The 23,834-nt window shown below is 41.2% G+C and overlaps 1 protein-coding gene across 3 annotated transcripts in view; it reads right to left on the bottom strand.

Annotated features, from left to right (window-relative positions):
- Positions 1-23,834, bottom strand: part of ROR1 (receptor tyrosine kinase like orphan receptor 1) — a 393,156-nt gene that overhangs the window by 156,899 nt on the left and 212,423 nt on the right. For all 3 annotated transcript variants that reach the window (XM_019628204.1, XM_019628205.1, XM_019628206.1), the window contains exon 2: positions 6,822-6,893. In XM_019628204.1, the coding sequence (XP_019483749.1) occupies positions 6,822-6,893 (72 nt within the window). The remainder of the gene's footprint in view (positions 1-6,821; positions 6,894-23,834) is intronic.

Below are 23,834 nucleotides of genomic sequence, written 5' to 3'. Positions count from 1 at the left end.
CTCTAAGAGTTAATGATCTGATTATAATCAGTAATGAAAATCCGTTACACATAAAGTGCTTTACATATTTTTAAGTATTAGGCACACTCACAAAATCAGTTTTAGAAAAATTTCTTTTCATAAAATGTAGTTCCTAGAATTTTAAAGCTGGGATGGTTATGAAAACTTTTCCTCATGCTGCCAGGAGGAAACACAGGTTAGAGAATTTACCTGACGTTCCAGGTGTTACTTCATTAGAGCAGCACCTTTGAATAGAAATATGATGTGAGTGACATGTACAATTTTTAATCGTTTAGTAGCCACATTAAAAAGGATCAGGCAAAGTGAATTTTAATAATATATTTCACTTAATTCAGGATATGAAAAATTATTTCAACATGTAATCAACATAAAATTATTAAGATATTTTAAATCCTTTTTCTCATATAAGCCTTTGAAATCCAGTTTGTGTTTTACACTTACACTAATATCATTTCGGACTAGCCACATTTCAAGTGCTCAACAGACTCAGGTAGCTCGTGGTGACCATACTGGACCACAAAGCATTGGAGCCTCGTAATGGGTGAAGCAGCCAGAACAAGGATTGAAACCTTCCTTTTTACAGAGGAGAACACTGAGGCCCAGAGGTTAACTGACAGGTCACTGACCTGGTGGTGGAACCAGGCTGGGAGTAGAATCTAGGTTCCTTGTCAAGTGCTCTTCCCCCAGATCACACGACCCTCCCCCTGGGAATGAGAAGGGGTGGGGCGAGGGAGCTACCTTGAGTGAGCACCTATCTGAGCAGAGACTGTGATAGCACTTCAGATTATATTCAACCCTTATGCAACGCTTCAGAGTCAGTGTCACATCTCCCATTTTCCATATGAGATTATAGAGGCTCCAGGTGCTTTTGTTGTTGATATGGCAGGACAATGTTAGGAAACAATGCTATCAATATTTTTAAAATATGGCTTAAGGCCCAAACTGGCTGAATTGGGGCTGTCTGAAACACCACATGGCTACCCCAACAATTCTACCAGAAATTCCCGCAACCAGCTACCAGTTTTAAAAATGAAACAAAAGGTGGATGAGCTCTCAGAGACCCCATCCCAGGAGGACTGTTCTTTAGCTTGCCAAGTACCAAGGCTCCTGCTCCAGTCCATCCCTACCTTCCCCCTTCCCCCACTAGCACTGCTCCAAATACACGTAATTAAGAGCACAAGGAAAGGACTCAGCTACCCCATTGGGTCTAGCTGTGAACCAAGCTCCACGCTATAGGCCAGTCAATGCCATTGAAACAGTCTTTATGTGCAGTGAGCAAATCAAGTAACAGAGAAGGGGGACAACAGGAAGCAACCACCCCTGAACTGGAGAACCTGATCACAGCCCTTGACCATGAAGTTCTCAGGGAAGACGTGGGCTAAGGGTCTAAGGCCAGCATGCACTTGTCTATTGTGACTATGCAAGCAGCTGCCTATGGCCCAACACAAGTGCAACCCACAGATGTGTTCCTTGGTCAGAAAAACAATCTTAGGTGACAGATACCAATGCCTCCACAGGTGAGCAAAAGAAAGCTCATGGTCACAGTAACTCCAGAGCTCATGCTCATGAGAACCATGCTGCACACTTCCGTACTATGGGTAAAACTGCAAGCTGGTAGAGAAAGTAGCTCTCCATTTAAAAAAGCAAGCCAGGACAAAAATACCCCCAAATCGAGTCTGTCAGCACAGAGAACTATTTGCAGTTGGAAGCAGGCCTCAGTATTTTTTTAAGTGGTAGACTCCCTCCCTTTCGGCTACCTAGGGGTACAATTTCCAGTCCTTTCTCCAAAAGAAACATTTGGCTTTCTATAGAGAACCTCTGAGGCCTCATGTGACTGAAAATGGAAGAAGGGGAAAGAGGCCCTCATCACACCCCACCCCAAAACCCCCATGGGGAAGCTGAGGTTGGGCCCCTGTAGATCGATTTACTTTAGGAGGCACTTGGTTCTGAAGCATTTGTTTCAGAAATTACCTCCATGCCCCATCAATAGTAGCTTTCAACGGCTCTTCCCGGGTGGTCTTGTCTCTTTTAAATTTCATTTCCTGTTGGAAAGGTAACTGTGTAATGCCACTGACTGTACTCAGTTAACAGAAAACCAGGACCTGAGTGAGGCTGGGGAGCCAGAGTAGGATTGATGGGTAGAACAGAGTAGCCATGTGAAAAGAAAGGCATTAACGAATACCACGTGATGGATTCTATTTTTACGGCCTCTTTACGTGAGGGCAATTGCCCCATAGGAGGAGGGGGTATAAATGCAAGGGACACCGTATATTCAGTTGGCATGCTGGATGTGCCTCTCTGGACTTGGTCTGGAGGCCTTGGTAGGAATCCTGGCACGGCCACTCACCAGCTATGCCCCACAGCCAAGCGCTTTAACTCTCCTGAGCCTTAGTTGCCTATCTGTTCTACCGCACAAGGTGGTGTGAATTCAAATGATGCATGCAACATGCTTAGCAAGTGCATTGCATTTAGTAGGTATTTACATACTGTAGCTATGAACTGGCATACATGGTATTTGAACCCATCTGATTTAACATCACGTTTTCTACTACACACCAGGCATTATGTGATAAGACCATGCCAATAGATAAGAGAACCCCTTTAAAGAGGCAGCCACAAAATAGATCATTTCAATAGTTTGGTAAGAATTCTGATCAAGATAGACATGGGGTGATAAGGCACCCCACATATGAAATATTTTGGGGCACTGTTGATTGTATGGTCAAAGGAGCTGATGGAAAAAATCACTAATTGTCTGTTTCTCCCTCAAGAAAGCAAGGTCCAACGAAGCAGAAATATTCTATCTTATTAGCACTATGCCCATTAGGAGAACTGTGTGGGGAAGGGGTGTGGGGAAGGAGGTGAGGGAATGTTTAAGGCAATGCTTAAGTAAAGAAGGAGTTAGCCAGTTGTAGAAAGGGGTTAAAGATAATCCAGTCAGAAGAAACTGCATGAACAAAGGCCTATCCCTAAAGATATATTTGGGGAAATAGGGGCAGGTTGTTGAAACAATGGAGTGCAAAGTATGGGGTGTAAAGGGGAGGTGAGCAGAGACAGCAGGGGTAAGATCATGGAAAACCTTGTTTACAAAGCTGAGAAGTATGACACGTGTGTGGCTGAACAGTCATGTGCAGAAGGCCAGAGTGGGCAGCTGCTGACATGGGCTGATAGATATAACAGGATCTGAAATTTCTGTTCCAAGCCTAAAAGATGCTTTCCTTATGAGCTTGCCAAAGTACCTACGATTTTTTTTTTTACTATCAATCTGAAATAGCCATATTCATCAAAAACAGCTGTTACTTCTTATTCTCCAATTAGTTTATCAGATTTGCTAACTAGATCAATTTTCACAATAACCATATGAAATAGTTACTTTTGTCATCTCACCTTACAAATGAAAAGACCAAAGCACAGGTAGGTTGAGTGGCTTGGCCAAAGTCACACAGCATGCAGATAGTAGAGTCAGGATTCAAACTTAGTCTCATTGGGCTCCAGGGTCCATTGTCTTAACCACCATCTTATTTCAAATCTATCGTCCAGTTCACCGTTTCTCTCTTTAGCTTTGTGCCGCCACTTGATGAATTTTTAATTTCTATAACTCTACTTGTCAATTCTAGAATTTCTATTTAGCTCTTTTAAAATGTCCACATTTTTGTTTGTCATGTTGTCCTGTATTTGCCCTATGGCTTCTGTTCCCTCTTTCATCATGAAACATTTTAAACATATCCACTCTCTCAAACTGGTCTATTGTCTTTAGTTTCTAAGATATGAACTTCTCCATGTATTTTGTCTGCTGACTCTCACTAATGGTGGCTTTTTTCCCTCTCTTGCATACTTAAAAGTAAACTTAACATCAGCAGGAGTTTGATGTTGTTGTTTGGTGATTTTGAATTTAGAATTTGTGTTTTTCGTAGCAGACCCACATTGCACTGGGGTGTTGAGACATTTTTATGACCTAGTTTTTAGGCTGTCCCCTGTCAATGTCTCATAGTTTAATTAATTCCAGATCAACTTTTTACATTATCTTCTTGGTCTGTGGCTTGTACATGACACGAGAAGAACCCCAACCCCATACCACACATAGTGCAGGTTGAGGCTTTGATTTCTCATGCTTGGTCCCAATGGCCCAAGGTGGCTAATAGACTTCCATACCAGATTCTCATCAGAATATTCTTTATTTCATGCTTGGGCCAGTCATTCCTCACTGACAGCTAATCAGGGAATCTATGTGCTACGGACCCAGCTTTCATCCCCATAGGGTACTGAAACTCCAGCCCCTCAGAACCATACGTACTTCCCATATTTTCATAGGGCCTTTTGTTTAATCCCTTCTCACTGGTCATTGCTCTGTTATTGAGCTTAGTTTTCATTTCTGGCACTTGGGGATTTCTCCGTTTTCCATATCAGCCTGGCAATGGATATTTTTTGCACTGTCTATTTCTCTCTGTGACTGGGGGGAATGTCCCTTGACAATCCAATCTATCAAATTGCCCGAAAGGCTATGATTATGCCTTTAGATACCAGTCTTTCCCTCTTTGTTCTGAGTTCATGGAGGACAGAGACTTTTGTCTGATTCATCTTTCTATCCTAATTCTTCAGACAGAGCCCAGACCACAATAGGAAGCAATAAAGAGTTGATCAATGAACGAATAAGTGAATTAATCAGCCTTCTCTTTTATTCTAAATGGCAATTAAAAACTATACATTAATTGTCTTCTAGAGGAAAAAGACACCAAAAATCCCTGGAGAGCCATCCATGCTCTCTGTAAGATCATGCTGAACAAACAAAAAAGTCTGAGGCCTGCCTCAGTCCATCCAGCCCTTTGGCCAGTAGGTTCATTACTATTGACACTACTTCTTTCTTTAAGGGCAGCCACTGCTAATTACAGTGCTGATCTGGTAGAAATTTGAAGTCTGGCAAACTAGGTTGTTGAATATTGGCTCCACTGTCTTTTTTACCATATACTGTTATCTTTTACAGCCATAACTGGAACCTGATTAATAACATATAGTAACATATAGTATGCAATAAGGTAATTTTTTCTGTTGGTGTCGTAAGGAGCTGGCCTATTAAGTTCACATTCTTGAGAGCCCCTGGCACAGTGCTTAGCACAGAGTAGGCACTGAGTTAACATTTAGTGTGCTTTATTTCCTCTTTTTCATTAAAAAAACAAAACAAAAAAAGTCCATAAATATTTGTTGAGAACCTACTGCCTCCTAGGCATTGTGCTTGGTGCTGGAGATGTAGAAGAATCACATGCAGTCCCTGTTTTAATCCTTAATTAGAAAAAAAAATGTCCAGATCAAATTTGACAATAAGTGATCCTAAGTGTCCTTTGACTTAGGGTGGAAAGACATCTCACCTCATCTCACCACTCTAAAATACCTAAAAAGTATAGGCAACAAAATAACTTTGCCTATTACTGTTTTATAAAGTTCTCTCTCCTCAGAGAGGAAACACAACTCCCAGTGAATATATGAACAGACAAAAGAGAGCTGATCATAAAATGCAATTTTTGACAATGACTTTTGAGCTCCTTTTATCACTACAATCCAGAACCTAGTACCATGCCTGTAGTAAAGTAGAAATTCAATAAGTTTGTTGAATGTATTTGTACACATACACCTGGACATGGCCCAACAATCTATATGGCCCTAAATATGGTATGACTCATCATTTCACACATATTTATTGAGCATTTCTATGACCAGGAATCTGTGCTAGATTTTGCGATGGAGACGGAAAAACAGAAAAGGAACAAGATAGATATCCTACATATAAGGAATTTCCAGGTTTACGGGTGAGATAGACAGGTATGTAAATCACCATGATGTAACATAGAAAAGGGCTATAGAACTTCCAAAGAAGGACAGGCTACTTCCTGCTGAGGGATCAGGTAAGACTGTGGCTAATACAATACAGACTTTCTGTTTGGACTTGAAGGAAAAATAATTTGCCACCCTGTATAGCGAGAGAATGCGTATTGGCAAGCAAGGAAGGACAATGCAGGTGGAAAGAAAAGCTTAGACAAAAGCAGAGAGGCAGAAAAGCACAGGATATATAAAAAGAAACACAAATTTGGCTGGAAATACATAAAGGGGCATAAAGGGACTAAAGAGAAACAAGGCTGGTAAGGTAGGATGAGCCAATTGCAGGGGCTTTGACTGTCCTGATTTACCATTCCAAGACATAGGATCTCTACAGAGTATCCAGTGCTTAGCATATGGCAGAGCTTAATTAATACAACAACAACCTCATAGCCGAAACCTGCTCCCCACGTGCACTGAGGAAGCCACCATCTGTATGCACAGGTAATTACAAACATTCCAAATACTCTGCCCTGAACCCTGAAGCACATCAAATACTCACTGTAAAAGGTCACCCAGCAAACAGCTCTGATCAATCCGGGCTCAGGCAGAATCAAATCCCCTAAATAAGATCCACTAGAGGCAGTGTCAGGAAGGTCAGAAACAACCCTATTTCACATCTTGAAGCATTTTTACCATGTGGAACATTTTAGAGGAAAAAGGGAAAGGAGAGAAAGAGAGAGAGAAAGAGAAAGAGAGAGAGAGAGAGAGAGAGAGAGAGAGAGAGAGAGAGAGAGAACCTCTCCAGAAATAATAGAATTCCAAGTCATTAAATGTTAAATGATCACAAAGTGAGCTGGGAATTTACTTTGGCCCCCACTGCCTTTTAGTGATCTAAAAAGCAGTGGATTTCACAGCAGGCCATGCCAGGATTCAAAATGGAGTTTCATGCCTCCCCTCCTCCACATCCCCAGAGTGTCCCCACTGTGTACCTTTGTCGAGCTCACTTGAAATGTTCCATGATGAGGTAGGCACTAACTCAGCAGTGACTGACAACTCTGTTTCTGAAAAGAAAAAAGGGGAGGGGGAAAAGACAAGGGCAATATTAGCCACAGTAACTTATGGGCTGTTAGAAGCATTACAGGAGATTTCCAAAGGCCCTGCCTAGGAGAGAGACCACTGCCATTCCATTGCTTATTAAACTGGAATGGCTGCTCTACTTGCCAGGCAGAGGTGCCTGCACCATAGAGGCTATCCAGATGAATAATCTGTGGGCCAGACCTGAAAAGTTTTTACTTTAAAACACGGGCTTGAAACTTAACATGCAAATATCTCATTAACGCAAAACCGAATATGCATAACTGACCAAACATTATCAAACATAAACTCTTCCATTTGTTGTTAGAACACCAGTCTTGGACAGAAATATTCAATAGCCTTCCCATGAAAAATAAGAACAACGTTGCTCCTGCTGCTGATTCCATTTGTGTTTGTGAATTGATAGCATTTCTATTAATAGAGAAATTAATTTTCCCGTTGAAATTCAAGTTTCTATTGAAACTTTAAGTCGAGGTAAAGGAAAGCTTTGGATAGGAAAAGTCATTTGTGGTAACTAAACTTACAAGATAATTTTTAAAACTACCATAAATTAAAGAAAACATGCAAATCTATAATCTAAAGGGTATAATATACTATGAAGATTTTAAAACTCCTCAATAATATAGTTGTTTTTGAAAATTTAAGCCATGACACCACCCTACTAGCACATTTTAATAGGGTTTCACTAATCTCCCTTTAGGCGACACACACACACACACACACACACACACACACTCACACACAGTATGACAAAACTTTAGTGCTATGCTAAAGGATAGCATAAGGATCTCAGAGAGCCCAGAGCCTAGGTCATGAGACATGTGGCACCATACTGTCAATACCCTTCCTTCAATCTGGTGCAGAAATCATTAATCAATCATGGCCCTTTGGTCTATTAAACTTGGGGTCTGCTTTAGAGTACTTCAACGCAGTACCTTAGGTAGCCACTGAAAACGGATCTGAGTGGGCATACAAAGTGAGCTTTAGTAAGTGGAAGAATTGGGATTCAAATTCAGGTCTGTCTGACTCTGTCACCGGCATAACTCCCAGCAGCCCATGCTGCCTAGTATTCCCATCTGTGAAACCTGAGTCGTTTCACCTTCCCTCTCTCTCGCTTCACCTTTTCACCTAGATAAGCATACTTTCTACATTTCCTTATTTACTGCTGGGGACTGTCTGCCACAGCCATAGAGGCCACACGTCATCATCAGTGAGCTTTGCCCAAGGACAGGATGTTTACCCACTGAGACCTTGCAGAGACCCACTTGTAGTTTGTCTACTGGGTCTTCGATCAACCTGCCACACGCGGCAGAGACAAAAGGGTTGTTTGGTTTGTGCATACCTCCTTGGCTTGCCTCTTCCCCTGTCCAGGTGGGAAAGAAAGCAAGTGGGAAAGAAAGTAGACAAACCACACAGACTCTCCCCACCTCTAATGGTCCCAGTCACCTCCTGCGTCCTGAGCCAAAAAAGCACAGGTTCTTTTAAGGGAATATGAAGTCAGATGGTCTGGATGGCAGGGATCTGAAAGCACACAGAATTCCAAAATAGGAAACCAAAAAGAAAAGTGTACCCAAGAAAGAAAAATGCTTAACACAAAACCACCATAGAAGGCATTGCTTCTGTTATCAGCCACTTGTCCTAGATTGGATATTTCATGCAGGTGATTTCACCTGGAAGAGCTAACTGTCTACATGTTGGAGCCCTCCGCATATGACTTGAACCACAGCTCCAACTCTGATCCCCATCCTGCTGCCACCCACTTTGGCTCTTTGAATAATAGTCCCTTGTTTGCAGTATTATGGGCTACTGTGGTTTGCCGTCTAAAAAGGCTCATCAAGCACTCCAACACGCAGACTTCAGGGAGCTGGGGAATAGAAGCACGGCAGCCACGGCAGCGTTTCAGGTACAGAAGCAAAGGGTGGGGAAGTGGGGGGATTAAGACAGATCTGGACAGCATTTACATTCAATATTTTCATAGCTTCATCTTACTGCTGCTCACAGTTAAACTGCCTGCAATACAGGTTTCATTTTATGGTATTAATTTTATAGAAAGTTAGTTGTATGTCACTTGGTTTTTCTAACCTGAGTTTGGATTGCTGATTGAATATAATTTGGGACTGAAGACAAATGATTCTTGACACTGGTAACAGTGAAACTGTCCCTCACATGTCTCTGGACAATGATTATCTCTGGGGTCTGGGGTAGAGCAGAGACGATTTCAATTTACAAGCTCATTAGGGATTGTGATGATTCTAAGGAATTTTGTTCTCGGCCTTAAGGTCTATTCCTTCAGATAACTACATGTTCAGCTTCTCAGAAAAAAAAACGATAATAAAAACAGGTAAATATTTTCAAATATGAGTAATATGCCCCCTGAAAAATATTATCTTCTGAGTCCACCCTTTTTTAAAATTAAAATTACTAATATTAAATTTTGTACTTATTTTATGTGACAAGTTTAATATTAGTAAACTCCCAACCCCCCCGCAAAAAAAAAATGGTGTTTAATATGCTTTTTGTCTTCTCAGAAAGGCAGGTTGAACTTTAAGTAAGAAGAACTGAGCACATCTCAACTTGACCTCCATTGATTCCAGGGTCAGCAGCAGCATTAAAGAGAGACGTGACCACCAGTGTTGACCCTGTACGATCTCCACGGATGGATTCAGCTCCTCTTCTAGTCTCCTCACCATGGCAAAAGGATGAGATATTTCATACAAGGCTGGCAGCCTTTCTCTGTGTAAAATTATTGTGGCAACAGCAAATCAGTAATGTGCCAACTAGGAGACAGTAGAATATTTCATGAAAATACCCACCTAGATGAAAGTATACTAATTTCTTTTTTTTTTTTTTTAAGATTTTTATTGGGGAATTGAGTGAGGGGAACAGTGCTGGGGAATCAGGGGAAGGGGAACAGACAAGTTGTGGTCCCCTTGTTCCTCAGTCCAGTTGTGGAGAATGTGGCTTCTTTGGCCCATGTTGGTATTATCATTGCGCTCTTCCTGGGCGAGGCAGACCAGCTGCCGGCCTCTGGACAGCCGCTCACGGCAGCTCTTGGCAGCTCACATCGGCTGCCAGCCGCTCACGCTGACTGCTGGCCACACACGGCAGCCTACTGCAGCAGGGGCCGCAGCCCACGCCGTCGCCAGCGACCCATAGCAGCCCAGCTCCAGGTCGAGCCATTGTTCACCATCCCAGCTATAGAGGGCAGTGTCACTGGCCCTCATGTGGGATCCGAACCGGAGCCCTGCTGCTCAGAGCTGGCGTCCCAAGCCAGCCCCCAACCAATGCACCACTCGGCTGGCCCTAAAATATACTAATTTCTGCCACTTACTAATTTTGTGATCACGAGCAAGTTACGTCCTGTAAAATGGGGACAGTAAAGCCATCTCGCGGACTGTAGTCCTGGATTAAATTAAAATAATAGACCAAAAGGGTCCTGCATGGCACCCTGCATAGAAGGGACACTCCAGGCCTTTTGTGCTTTCCCATTTGTCCATTGCTAAGGCAGACAGAGCCATCCTCCACATGGACATATCCTCCGGTTAGCTGTCTGTCACTGTCTAGGTTTGAAATAACGTGTATGCCAGGCTTTTGGAAAGACTCGATTTCACATGCCTTCCTAATCCAAGCCAATCTTTTCCTGTGTGAGGTTTTCCTGAATTGTTCACCAGTTCTCAAAGAACATTAAGTGTTTTGATGTGATTTTATCCAATTGAGGCAAATCAAGCGTGTTTTAGAAAACTACAGCTCTTATCTTTCCTGACCTCTGGAGGAGGGCAAACCATTCTTCTCCCGATTTGATCAATAGGAGCTATTATCTTTGCAGTAGTCACTGATGATTGACTTTTTGGCACTGATTTTGCAAACCATAAGGTTTTCGTATTTAAGCCTGAACAGTGGGAGTGTTATTTGGAAGGAAGGAGGGGGAAAAAAAGCTTTGAATCCTACTCATTGATAAAGGCCTGTGTTCTCCAAATGTATTACTGGTTCATCTCAGCAGTTGGCAGGTAGAGACCCAACGTTCATAGGATGCAGAAGCTCTTCCAAGAAGCACACATCCTGTATCCTGATCCAGTGATACAGGCACAGACCAGTATACTCATGAAATCCGTGTCCAACCCACTGGTCACAAAGTGGGAGGGAGCAAGTGGTTACCCCAGTGCCTTTCTTATAAATGGGGCAAAGCCATTAATTTGTTGAAGAAAAATTTAAAGTAACCCCAAATTTGTGGTATTAGTCATCTTCTTATACAGACAAAATTGCCAAAACAAAAACAACAAAGGTGTCCAGGTTTTCTCAATGTCTGAGAGGCTCTGCTTATCTTAGAGATCTCAACAATTCTATAAGGTAGGTAGCATTATTATCTCCATTTTCAGACTGAAGACCCTGAGGCAAAGATATACTGAGGCACTTGCCTACTTAGCTTGTTGGGGTGGGGATGGGGATTGTGGTCAAACCCAGGTAATCTGAAGGCAGAGGCAGTATCTCAAATTGGGCCCAAATGGGGAGTGGGGTGGGGGTTGGAGTATTCACTTGTTCTAAGGCATAAGCCCCCTTCACCCCCAGAGGACCCTGTGAAGTCTAAGCTCTGCAGTATGTAGTCTCAGAAACACCACCAGAGACCACGCTCTTCTCACCACAGTGCTTGGCTCCCTAATTCTAAAACCTAAAAAGAAGGTGGGCAACACAAAGGGAGGAGAGGAAATACATCTCGAGTCACACTTAAATGCCTTTTTTTCCCTTTGGAAATATTATATTTTTAAAATCTGTTAAATTAATATTTCAGATCACATGTGGTTCTTGTAGTTAAAGGAATTACGCTACACAAAGCATCACAATGACACACATCTTTAAAGTGAACACAAATAGTCTTGAAAATTATCTTACTTGAAAATTATCTTACTTGAAAATTATCTTACTTAAAAATGGTAATACTTGGGCTCTCTTCCATGCAACTCTAGAGACTCACTCACTCATTCATTCATTCATTCATTCATTCATTCATTCATTCATTCAATACACATGTGTATGAGCACTTTCTATGTATAAGAACTGGGATTAAAAAACCTGACATGGGCTGGCCAAGTGGCGCGTTGATTAAGAGCTTGCTTGGGACGCCAGAGGGCCCCAGTTCGGATTCCACATATGAGGGTCATTGACACTGCCGTCCACAGCTAAGATGCTGAACAACAGCTCAATCTGGAGCTGGGCTGCCATGAGTCGCCGGCGACAGCGTAGGCTGCAGCCCCTGTGGCAGTGGGTTGCCATGGGCTACCGTGTGTAGCCAGCAGCCAGCGTGAGCGGCCAGCAGCCACAGTGAGCGGCCGTCCAGAAGCCAGCGACTGATCTGCCTCGCCTGGGAAGAGCGCAATGATGGTGCCAACTTGGGCTAGTGAAGCAACGTCCTCCACAACTAGACTGAAGAACAAAAGGACAGCAACTTGTCTGTTCCCCTTCCCCAATTCCCCAGTGCTGTTCCCTCCCCCAATTCCCCAATAAAAAAAAAAATTAAAAAAGTTTAAAAAAAAAGCTTGACTTGGTCTCTAGCAAGTTTCAAGAACTTACAGTCTAGTAGGAGAGGAGTACAGGTACACAATTATAAACAGTGTGACAGAGCAGTAATAGAAACTGACAGAAATGGCCTCCCAACCCATGAGTCATTCCGCTCACCCCACCCCAACCAGGCTAAAATCACCCAGAGTACTGAATAAAATATCACAAGAAAAAATATACTGCATAGCTGAGTTGAAAGAAAAGGACGTTTTCAGATACCAAAAAGGAAGAGAACAGTAAGTGGAAACCAACGCAGAAGGGCCCTGTAAATACAGGCCCCCTGGGCTGGGGGCTACAGTTTCAATGCTCATTTGAAAACCAAAGTTGTGGCCAGAGGGAGATCTGAGTTCTTGCCTGAAGACTTTACTAAAACCTGGGACAGTCCCTCACCTGTGGGAAGGGGCTGGAAACACTTCCCCCAATAGCCCAGACAAGCTAGCTGCTGGGACCCTTCTACAATAGAACTTGGGTAGGGTAGGGGAAACGTTTACAGAAGAAATCAAAAGAGTATGGAAAGACCAGAGATTTCCAATGTACCCTTCATGCAGTTTCTCTCCTTATTTATAACTTACAATATGCAATCATGGTATAATATCAAAACCAGGCATTTGACATTGTTACAAAGTATGTATAGTGCCATGTCATTTCATCAAATGTATATATGTGATGAAACCACCACTGCACAAGCTATGTCATCACCAAAGATCTCCCTCATGCTACCCCTTAATAGCCACAACCAATCCCCTCCTCCCGACCATACCTAACTCCTGAAAACTGCTAATCTGTTCTCCATCTCTACGATTTTTGTTATTTCAAGAATGTTATATAAACAAACTCATACAATGCCCTCGAGACTCACCCAATTTGTTGTGTGTATTAATGGTCTGTTCTTTTTAGGGCTGTATAGTATTCCATAATATAGACATGTCATACTTTGTTCAACCATTCACCTCAGGCATTTGGTTGTTTCCATTTTCTGTCTACTAAAAATACAGCTGTTATGAACTCATAGCCTTTTGTGCTAAATTCTTTATTTCAGTAAGAAGGAAGTAGAATCTAGAAGTTGTTTGCAAGAATAATAAACAAATAAATTGGGGAATATGTTGGAAATGTTAAATAAGCATTCAAAACTAAATATGTGATAAGTAGTACAAGAGAGGTAAAGAGAGGGTTCCAAGACAGCACTGAGAAAAAGTACATCCTCCAGATTGAGGAGTGGGAACCCCAAAGGATCAGGGGCTAGAAAAGATTGTTCCAGTTGGAGAGGAGCCCTGAGTATTAGAAATATTATGGCACATAAGGGAAAGTGCAAATAACCCAATAACAGTCATAATCAATTACACAGTAGTAACTTTTCCAAGAGGTAAAATAACAGCAATTTCAAAATCCAGGGACTTCTAGTTTTTCGTGTTTTTTTTTTTTTTCCTTAAGGACAAAAAGGAAACCTCTCTAATTATTCCAGGATCTTCTTAGGGCCTGTGCAAAGTCCTAAGAGAAATTTTAAAGTTGCTCAAACCTTGATATTCAAGAAGACCAAACGAATGCACCCAAAGTTAGCATTCCCTCATTACCCCACATGCCACTCAATGGAAGCTTAGTGCAACAAAAGAATTAGTTTATTTCTGGCTTCAGAACAAGTTGTCAAAGACAGAATAAAGGTAAAAAGGAAGCATGCTGAAAAATGCTTAGCTCAGAAATTGGTCTTATCTCCCTACAGAGGTTTCATTTCATTTCCTTTCAGGTGCTGCAGACACCTTAGATTTCCAATGGCATCAACAAACTTCACTCTTTTCTTCTGGTTTCCACTTGGCTGCTCTTCCTTATATGCTTTTCCCCTCAAAAGTGCCTCCTGGCAGTTTTTCCTTCTTACTCATCCTGCTGTGTCATCTGTCTTTGTCTTCTTTAAATATCCCCTTTGTATGGCCCACGCACACTTTCATTTCACATTCTATAATCCATTTTGTAGTAAAAGTCTATTACCCTGTAATTGTCTCCTGCCAATTCAAAGTCACCTGCCACTCAAGAGAAACTAGAGAACCAAGAAAGATGCTTTCCTAGCTGCAATTCCAAGACAGCCTGGGAGTTTATTCTTGCAAAACAAATGAAGTCTTGGTTAAGTCCTGTACACAATAGAAATGAAGTTAAATTGTGCCGTGAGCTCCCTAAAGCCACAGAAACTTTGGTAAACTAAATGGCCAGAAAAGGTTTCTTTTAAAACTTACTTTCACCTTGAGTTTCATGTTATGATGTTCATTTGTTTGTTTGTTGATCCATCCATCCATCCAACAAATATTTATTGAGCATCTACTTTCCTCCAAACTAGGTAAGTGCTAACTAGGTGCTGGGAAGCAACAGTGAAGAAAATCAAGACTATTTCTTACTTCATGGAGCTCACTCTATGGTAGGGACACAGGCAAGTAAATGCAGAATTAAAATATAGCATGAAAGGGCCAGCCGAGTGGCACGTTGGTTAAGAACTGGCTTGGGATGCCAGAGAGCCCTGGTTCGGATCCCACATGAGGGCCAGTGACACTGCCCTCTACAGCTAAGATGCTGAACAACAGCTCGACCTGGAGCTGGGCTGCCTAGAGTTGATGGCAACAGCTTAGGCTGCAGTCCCCTGCTGCAGTGGGTTGCCATGGGCTACCATGTATAGCCAGCAGCCAGCGTGAGCAGCCAGCAGCCGCCATGAGCGGCCATCCAGAGGCCGGCGGATGATCTGCCTCGCCTGCGAAGAGCACAATGATGGTGCCAACTTGGGCCAGAGAAGCAACATCCTCCACAACTAGACTGAAGAACAAAACAACAGCAACTTGTCTGTTCCCCTCCCCCAATTCCCCAATAAAATCTTAAAAAAAAATATATATATATATATATATATATATATATATATATATATCATGAAAAATGCTGTGTCTGGTGTGGAGGTGAGGTGAGGATAAAGGCACTTAGCAGTCTTGGAGGATCATGTCCTGACCAAATATTTTGGTAATGAACCATATATGGTTTCTGGAAAGCCAGATACTGAGATGGGCACAAGAAGCCTGAATAATCTAATTTCCTTCCTTGAATAAAACAGGATTTTTCCTGCAAAAACTGAACAAAGAGCTGAGAACTCTACAGGGGAATCTCTTCATAATCACATATCTCACCTTGCCATAATCACATAACTGACCTTGCCTGCAGAATTTGGCTATTAAACGGTGCCTTCTATTAGAAACAGGGAATGCCTCCCTTAGGTTTAGTGATTTGGCTGCAGCCCTGTGCACTTCCTAAATCAATTCTCCAACCAAGACTGTGTCTTTTGTGCTTTTATCTCCTTAGCAACGTAAATATCTGCTAGAACTAGAGGGTTAGGCTAACGTGTCTAAGAGGTTCTAAGTTTCCATTTTCTTTTACCTTTTGAATTTACACTTGGTGCCGGAAAGAGAAAATAACTGTCTGTTCAACATGGTACTATGCACAGGTTAAGTGACTTCTGCCCCAGTCAGATCAACGAGGAAACAGAATATATAAAACAGAATATTTGATGCACAAATTCCATCTTTTTGAGATAGTATAATGCTGACATCAATAAAATCTTTCTCATGTTTGAACCTCATGTACAATATTTCTGTTTCAAACTATGTTTAAATGATAGCAAAACAACATGTAGTTCAACAGGAAAAAAAAATTTTAATCTGCTAACTCAGCGATATTCAGTTTTCTATTGAAAAGCAAAAACAAAAAGAACAAAACAAACAAAACAAGCAAACAAAAAACCCACTTGGAATCCCTCTAATTTTCTATTTCACAATTTTCACTTAATTCTATGGTCCACAGGCCCTGGTCCACCAGTGAGTCAGTGTTCTTCCTTTCATTCTGATGAGACAGTGAACTTCCTGAGGGCAAGAATCAGGTCTCACACTTCCCTGTGCCCTTCCCTGGTTTCCACATTGTCCTGGAACAAACTAGATGGGAGGCAGTGTAGCAGAGGGATAAAAGGTGTCATGTGGTCCTCAGAGTTAGCCATATTCAAATCCCAGCTTTGTCACATACTAGTTTAAGACCTTGGGCAAATGACTTCACACCTCGAAACCTCAGTTCCTCATTCATAAAATGGGCCTAAAAATAATACCCTTGCAGCGCTATGATGAGGATTAACTAGGGAAATATTTGGAGATGAATTCAGTGCCTAGCCAACGGTAACCTTCAGCAAAGTAATAGCTACCAGTATCCGGTAAAGATTATTTTACTCACCATAGATACAGCTTGAAAGATATTTAATACACTGATTCCCAAACCCAGCTGAACAAATACAGATTCTTCAACCCCTATCCCTAAACTATCAAATTTCCCTAGGTGAGTAACCAGCCTAGCACTGGCCCTCTGCAAATCACCAGTTTATGGAAACTCAAATAATGATATGCCTGCAAAAAAACACAAAAAACAAAAAACAAACAAACAAAAAACCAAAACCAAAAACAAAAGCAAAAAAAGGTTTAAATGAACTGAGAAGCTTAATGTCATTTAAGAATTAAGGGGAAAGAGCGTTGGCAGGCTAAAACTGAACTCTACAATATGGCCTCAGGGATAGAAAAGGCAGTCTGGGGAATGTAATCAATAATGTTGTAAATATTTTTTAGGGGGTCAGGTGGACTCATGTCCTGTTAGGGAGACCACTTCATAGACGGTGTAGAGGCCTGACCACTGCACTGTATTTCTGAAGCTGATGTTGAATAATATCATATGTCAGCTATAATTATATATACATATAGTCACGGGATGTGGAGTAGAGAGTGGGAATGGAGTCAATGGAATTGTAATAGATAAATATATCGGGGGTGGGAGACCAGTGGATGGGGGAAGGGGGTTGTTACTTTGTGAGGAGTGAAAAGGATAAAGGATAACTAGTGCATTGTTCTGTACACCTGAAACTAATAATAAATAATAATAATAATTAAAAAAAACAACAACAAAAAACTAAACTCTTGTTTTCATCATCAAATTTCAAAGTGGTCAGCAATCTCAATATTGAGACTGCCCAAAGAATATTAACCGAGAAAAATAAAATTGGTACCTCTTGAATATCTTTCAAAGCCAAGTATGTATGTTTAGCTTAAAGATTCTCTTAATGGGTTGACCAACAATTTAGTCAATTAGACTTTTAGGAGGAAAATTACCATCTGTAAAGAGCAGGGCAGTATTGTCTCAACCAGCATCTACATTACTAGGAACTCAATGGCTGGGAATTTTATGTCGATGGAGCTCTCCACCAAATGGGCAAATTGGGCACACTCTAAAAATGTGCGGTCATCCTACGCTAGGCATAGAAGGTGGGAGCAACAAAACCCTTTTCAGCTTTGATTCTCAGCCACTTCCAGCATTTACAAAGAGAAGCCCACTTTGGATGCAGCTGAAAAAGCTATTAAGATTCCAAGCACCTTACAGTAATACAAGTACCTTGTATTTAGGTAGCACTTTTCCTTTCAAGAAAGTCTGTACACAGAACAGACATTAGCTCATGACTCCACACGTGAAGGATCAAGGCCCGAGATAATCATAGCCTGGTTGGAGTTGAGGAAACCCAGACCCGGCCTGAGAACTCGCCTAAGGTCCCCTGGCATGTCATCAGCTGCCAGGAGAATGTAACCACGGTCTTTCTCACCCAAAGCCTGGCTCCACGCAGGCTCCCTGTTACACTGCTGATGAAGCCTCTTCCCAATTGTAAGGTTTGTTTTTTTTATAACCCCCTCTAGCACACTGCTAATCCAATCATTGCAAAGTTCCAAAGCCTGAGGAGTAAAATTTTTACAAAGAACTGTTTTCAGAAAAAAAAAAATCTATTGAAAGTATAATTTGTACCTTCTGGCTGTCCCTAGAAACCAAATGTTTAAGTTAATGGGATTGAGAGACTCCCGGATTAGTGGAAATTATTTTAATCAGAGAGGTAAATGTAGGGGATTACTGTTATCCTGCAAGATGGGAAGATGGTTTTGCTCCAGCCATATTAGCCTGGGCGTGTAGGATCTCGATGGCTGGCAATTTTCAAATACTTAATTTGCCTCAAATTGCTCCAGTTTCAAATGCTTTGCCCGTCTGGACTGGGTTTCCTGTACCATGTCATTATTGATAGCCTGGGGAGATCAATAATTAAAATTTAATAGAGGGAAACATTAAGCAGAGCATAAACTGGGACCAGAATCCCTTTCCAGAGCTTCTTAGTTTTAATCCCTCCCTCTTCTGAGATCCCAGAGTGTTTTATCTGTTCCTCTCTCAAGACGCTTGACTTTGAAAGGTGACCTAGAATCGCTTCAGTGTACGTCTTTACTGAGATTGTATGGTTCCTGAGGCTAAAGATGAGGTCTTACATCTACCTTCCTCACAGTATCAGTTGTTGCATTGTACACATAGTAGGCACTCAACAAATGTTTTCTGAATGCATAGGTGATAGAATAGCTGAAGTCTCCATATCTTACCACTTATTCATATGAGGTAACGTGGTAGAATGCAAAATGCCATAATTCATTCCTCCCTGTACCCGCAACCTTTTGTAGTTCTTCCCAGAAGAGGCGGAGCCTGCTTCCTCAACTTGAAACTGGGCTGGCCTTTGTGGCTTGCTTTGGCTAACAGAATGTGCCAAAATTGGCTTGGCCTACACCAGGCCAATGAACCATCCCGCCAACACACTGACTCATGAGATAAATAAATGCTTGTTGGTTTTGGTCACTACGTTTGGGGTTGTTCGTTATACAGCATGATTAGTGGGTAATAGATGCCCATTTCACAGATGAGAGCACTAAGGCTCAATGAGGTTCGGAACAAGCCTAAAGCCATCCAAGTGAAAAAGCCAGGATTTGAATCTAGTCTTTCTGATTCCAGAGCCCACAGTCTTTCCCCTAAATAAAGCACCCAAATTTCAAATATTCTTGTGTATTCAGAAATAAGTTTGAGAAATTAAAGGCAAGAAACCAATGGAGGAGGAGCTTCCTCTCACTGCTGTGAAGCACAATGAAGAACTGACTCCTAGAGTGAGCCACTCTAGTCCGACATGGTTGGGTGTTGGTAGCTCAATGATCAGATTTAAGAGCTACAAAGATACAGGGTGTCAATCAAGCAATGGTCTGGAAGAAATTATATCCCCGCATCCATAAACACAAAGCCCAACTAAGAGCAATTGCTATACATAGTTGGTGATTTGGTCATTCCCTTGTGCAATATACTGTTTATTAATTGTCTTATTAGAGAGAAAAATAATCTTTGCATGTAGTAATTTTGTGACTATTCTCTTCCACCACCCATCTGCAAGACTATTTTGGGTTTCAAACCTGATGGAAACCACTTGAGTTGGTGGCCAGGTGTTGATATCTGCATCTGAAATGTAGTTCTACCTGCAGCCTTTCAGCAGCCTCGGTATTTGTGGCTGCAGGCATGGGAACTTTTCTCAACAATGCAAGACCACACTTGGATGTGGTAGCGAGCCCCTCTGAGGTGAAAAAGGAGGGCTCTTCCTCCTCACAGAGCTGTCAAATAGCAGCATTTCAGGAGGCCTTCCTAGTCAACTGCAGTGAACAGGAACGACCAATGCTACTGTGCACATGATGGATGGCGCTGCCTGCTCTCTCATGTATGTCACCTACCAAGATGGGCTACCTGATCTCCGGCTGATAAGAGGATGTTCTTAATAGCTGCTTTGCTTAGAAAAGGGGTATATCTTTCCCACATGGAATGTGGTCATCCATTTTCAGTCAGGGGTGACCAAGGTATTTGGGGGAATGTGTTGCAACTGGTAGAAGCGCTTAGGAGAGAGAAGCAACCAAACTGGTTCTGTTTCGCTGCTTTTCCCTTGAATGGATGGTTGAGGTCCCATTCTGTGATCATTCACTAGAAGGCCTCCCTCTTCCACAGGCCTTCCCGTCAGCTTTCTCTGCTGCTCTCATTTTTCCTGACCTGCTGCCTCTAGGTCCCCAGCCAGCAAGTGTATCCTTAGCACATGGGACACATTTATTTAGCAACCTTGGAGTGTAAAAGCCTTTGCGAAGTTTGACACAAAAATCTAAAAGCCATAAAAGAGAAAATATGATGATTTGATTGCACTAAAAATAATTCTACAAGGCAAAAAGCAAAAATAATACCAAAACACAAATGAGAAACCAGGGAGAAAAAAAGTATTGTAAATCAAAAAGTAAAGGGCTAGCTGCCATAATATAGTAAGCTAACACTCCTACAAATAAACAAGGGAGAAAAAAAAAACTCCAATAGATAAGTGGGCAAAGGAAATAAATAGACAATGTACAGATAAGGAAACATATGTGGTTCTCAAATACATGAAAACATGCTAAGCTAACTGATACTATACAAAATGTAAATTAAAATGTCAATAAGATGTCATTTTCCCCAGATTAGAAATTTAAAAAGAGCTTGGTAACTCAAAATATTGAGGGGCATGAGGAAACAGGGACCCTTATATTGGTAGGAGTATAAATTGGGAAAATGTGGCAATACCTATGAAAATTTTAAATGCAAATACCCTGTTAACAGCAATTCTACTTATAGGAATTTATCTCACAGATGTCCTTAAACATGTATGAAGTGATATTTATATAAGATTTTTAATGCAGTATTGTTTATAACAGGAAAAGACTGGCAACAGCCTACTTGTCTAGCAACAAAGAGACAGGTTAAATAAATTAGGGCCTACCCAAAATTTATAATGGAACACATGCAACTGTTAAAAAGAATAAAGAAGTTCTGTATGTATTGATTTGGGGGAAAAAATCACCAAAATATATCCTTAAAATAAGAAAAAAAGCAAAGTACTGCTCACATAGATAAAAATACATGTATTTGTGAAAAAAGCAAAAAAAAATGCTTGTGTGCTCTTATATTTGTGGGCATATATAATGTTATATATAATATGTATATGCATACATATACTGTGTATATATTGGGTTGTCGGAAGTGTCATGATGCATTTTTGCAACGAAAAACATAGAAAAAATACATCATAACTTTTCAGACAACCCAATATATTCTTATACGTAGTCACGTGCTGCTTAATGACAGGCTATGTTCTAAGAAATGCCGCGTTAGGTGATTTTGTCATTGTGTGAACATCATAGAGTGCACTTACACAAACCTAGATGGTACAGCCCACTACACACCAAGGCTGTATGGCATAGCCCAGGGGTCGGCAAACTGCGGCTCGCGAGCCACATGCGGCTCTTTGGGTACATACATGTGGCTCTGAAGTAGAACTGAAAATGAAAATTAAACTATCATAGTTTCACTTATAAAAATGTTTAAAGCATAAAAATGTTTAAAGCATATTATTCATATAATGGTGATTTCATTTGTTTTATGGCTCTCAAATAATTTTCAAATTGCTGTGAGGGACAGGATTGGCTCTTCCGTCTCAAAAGTTTGCCGACCCCTGGTATGGCCTATTGCTCCTGGGCTATAAGCCTGTACAAGATGCATGAGGCTGCTGCTGGCGTTAACACAGCATACTGTGTTACAGCAAACGTTTTTTTGTTTTGTTTTTTTTAGTAAGTAGAAAAAGTACATTCTAAAATAATGATAAGAAGTATAGGATAGTAAGTATATAAAGCAGTAACATAGTCGTTGATTATCATGACCAAGTATTATGCACTGCACATAATTGTATGATCTATACTTTTATACAGCTGGCAGTGCAGTAGGTTTATTTACACCAGCGTCACCACAAACAAGTGAGCAATAATGTTATGCTGATTTTACAATGTCACGAGGCTATAGGAATTTTTCAGCTCCATTATAATGTGTTTTTTTTCCCCATTATAATCTTATGGGATCACCATGATATATGTGGTCCATTGCTGACCAAACTTTGTTGGTCATATGTGGTGCATGACTATATAAATTCATTCTTTAGTATATAACACATGCATATATGTGTATATGTATGTATATGTACATATAGCTATAAAAGGGATACACAAAAATTGGGAAGTGTCTACATCTGAGGAGGGGAACTGGGAGGGCTCCAGGTCAGGGGTGAGAAGGAGACTTACTTTTTATTATAGATCCTTTTGTACTTAAAATTTTTTATACCATGTGCAAAATGGGAGTTTTTGTTTGTTTGTTTTTTTAAGAGTACTCAATGATTTATCTTTCATACAACGAGTATTTCTCTCAAGGTATGGCCAGTATGGGGCCCCAGAGGAAGTGCACCACATCAGAGTGGGTAGGAGAGTAATACACGTGATCATCAAACGTTACCAAGCGATGCTTGAATTGAGTCTTGAAGGATAAGTAGATAGTAGCTAGGCAGACAAAAGGCTCTTCTGTCCAGGGAGCCAAGCAAATTTGGGAACTACTAACTGTTCATTACATATTGCTCCACGTTCATTTTTGCTTTTTTGGAGTACTCATATTTATATCCTCCAGTGCCAGGCATTTACTAGGTACCTAATATTTGCTGAATCTCACTGACTGGTAGGCAGAATGGAACATGGGTCAAGGGTGCAGGGTCTTCTCTAAAGGCTCACACAGTAAGGAGGGGTAGGTGTGATAGCAGTGAGCAGGAGGAAGAGGCGGTGTGCAGTGGGGGGGACTTCAGCAAATACAACACCAGCTAGCAGAACAATCACACGAGTAACCTTTCAAATATCAGTGATCATTCACAAAGCACCTTTATACATGTTTCCACACATAAGTATTGAAGTATTCTTATGCACATTTTAGTTATGGCAAAACCATCCATTGGAGAGTGATGTGCCAAAAGTCACTGCTAAACAGGGGTCAGTTAAGACTTGAGCCCATGATTCTGTCCCCTACACTGCAGTGACCTCTAATTAAGCCATCGCTAATGAAATCTTTTTCCTAGGATGTGTGTGTATATTCCATCTCTTTAAACACACATACCCTGAGCAGAAGTTTGCATGACATAATTAACCTATTACAGGGATGTCTGTTCCATTCTCTTGCATTTAATGTGTCATCATCTAATACTTACATTACAAACTCTGTTTGACATCTACAAGGGCTGTGCTTTTTTAAAGGTTCACAAAACCAAAAAAAAAAAAAAAAGGAAAGAAGAAATTATCCCCAAAAGTTACAATTTTAAAATATAAGGTCAGGGAATTTTGGTCCCACTGGACACACATCACTATTTACATTCTCCTTTCCTATTGTCATATCATATTCTCCACACTGAAGTGTGAAATGTGAGAGGCAGAGTTAGTCAAGCAAGAAAGGTGACACAAAGAAGGGAAGGGTCATCACATTTCATGACAACCATGTTGGTGATGGTAGACTGGCTTCCCTAATACACTTAGAGGTTAACAGCTACCGATAATCCCCCTTAGGGCATTCCTTCTTTGTGCAAAGACACC

The sequence above is a fragment of the Hipposideros armiger genome, unplaced genomic scaffold (assembly GCF_001890085.2).
Source record: "Hipposideros armiger isolate ML-2016 unplaced genomic scaffold, ASM189008v1 scaffold_755, whole genome shotgun sequence".
NCBI classification, from domain to species: domain Eukaryota; kingdom Metazoa; phylum Chordata; class Mammalia; order Chiroptera; family Hipposideridae; genus Hipposideros; species Hipposideros armiger.
The sequence above is the reverse complement of the archived record's forward strand: the minus strand, read 5'-3'. Positions and strand labels throughout refer to the sequence as shown.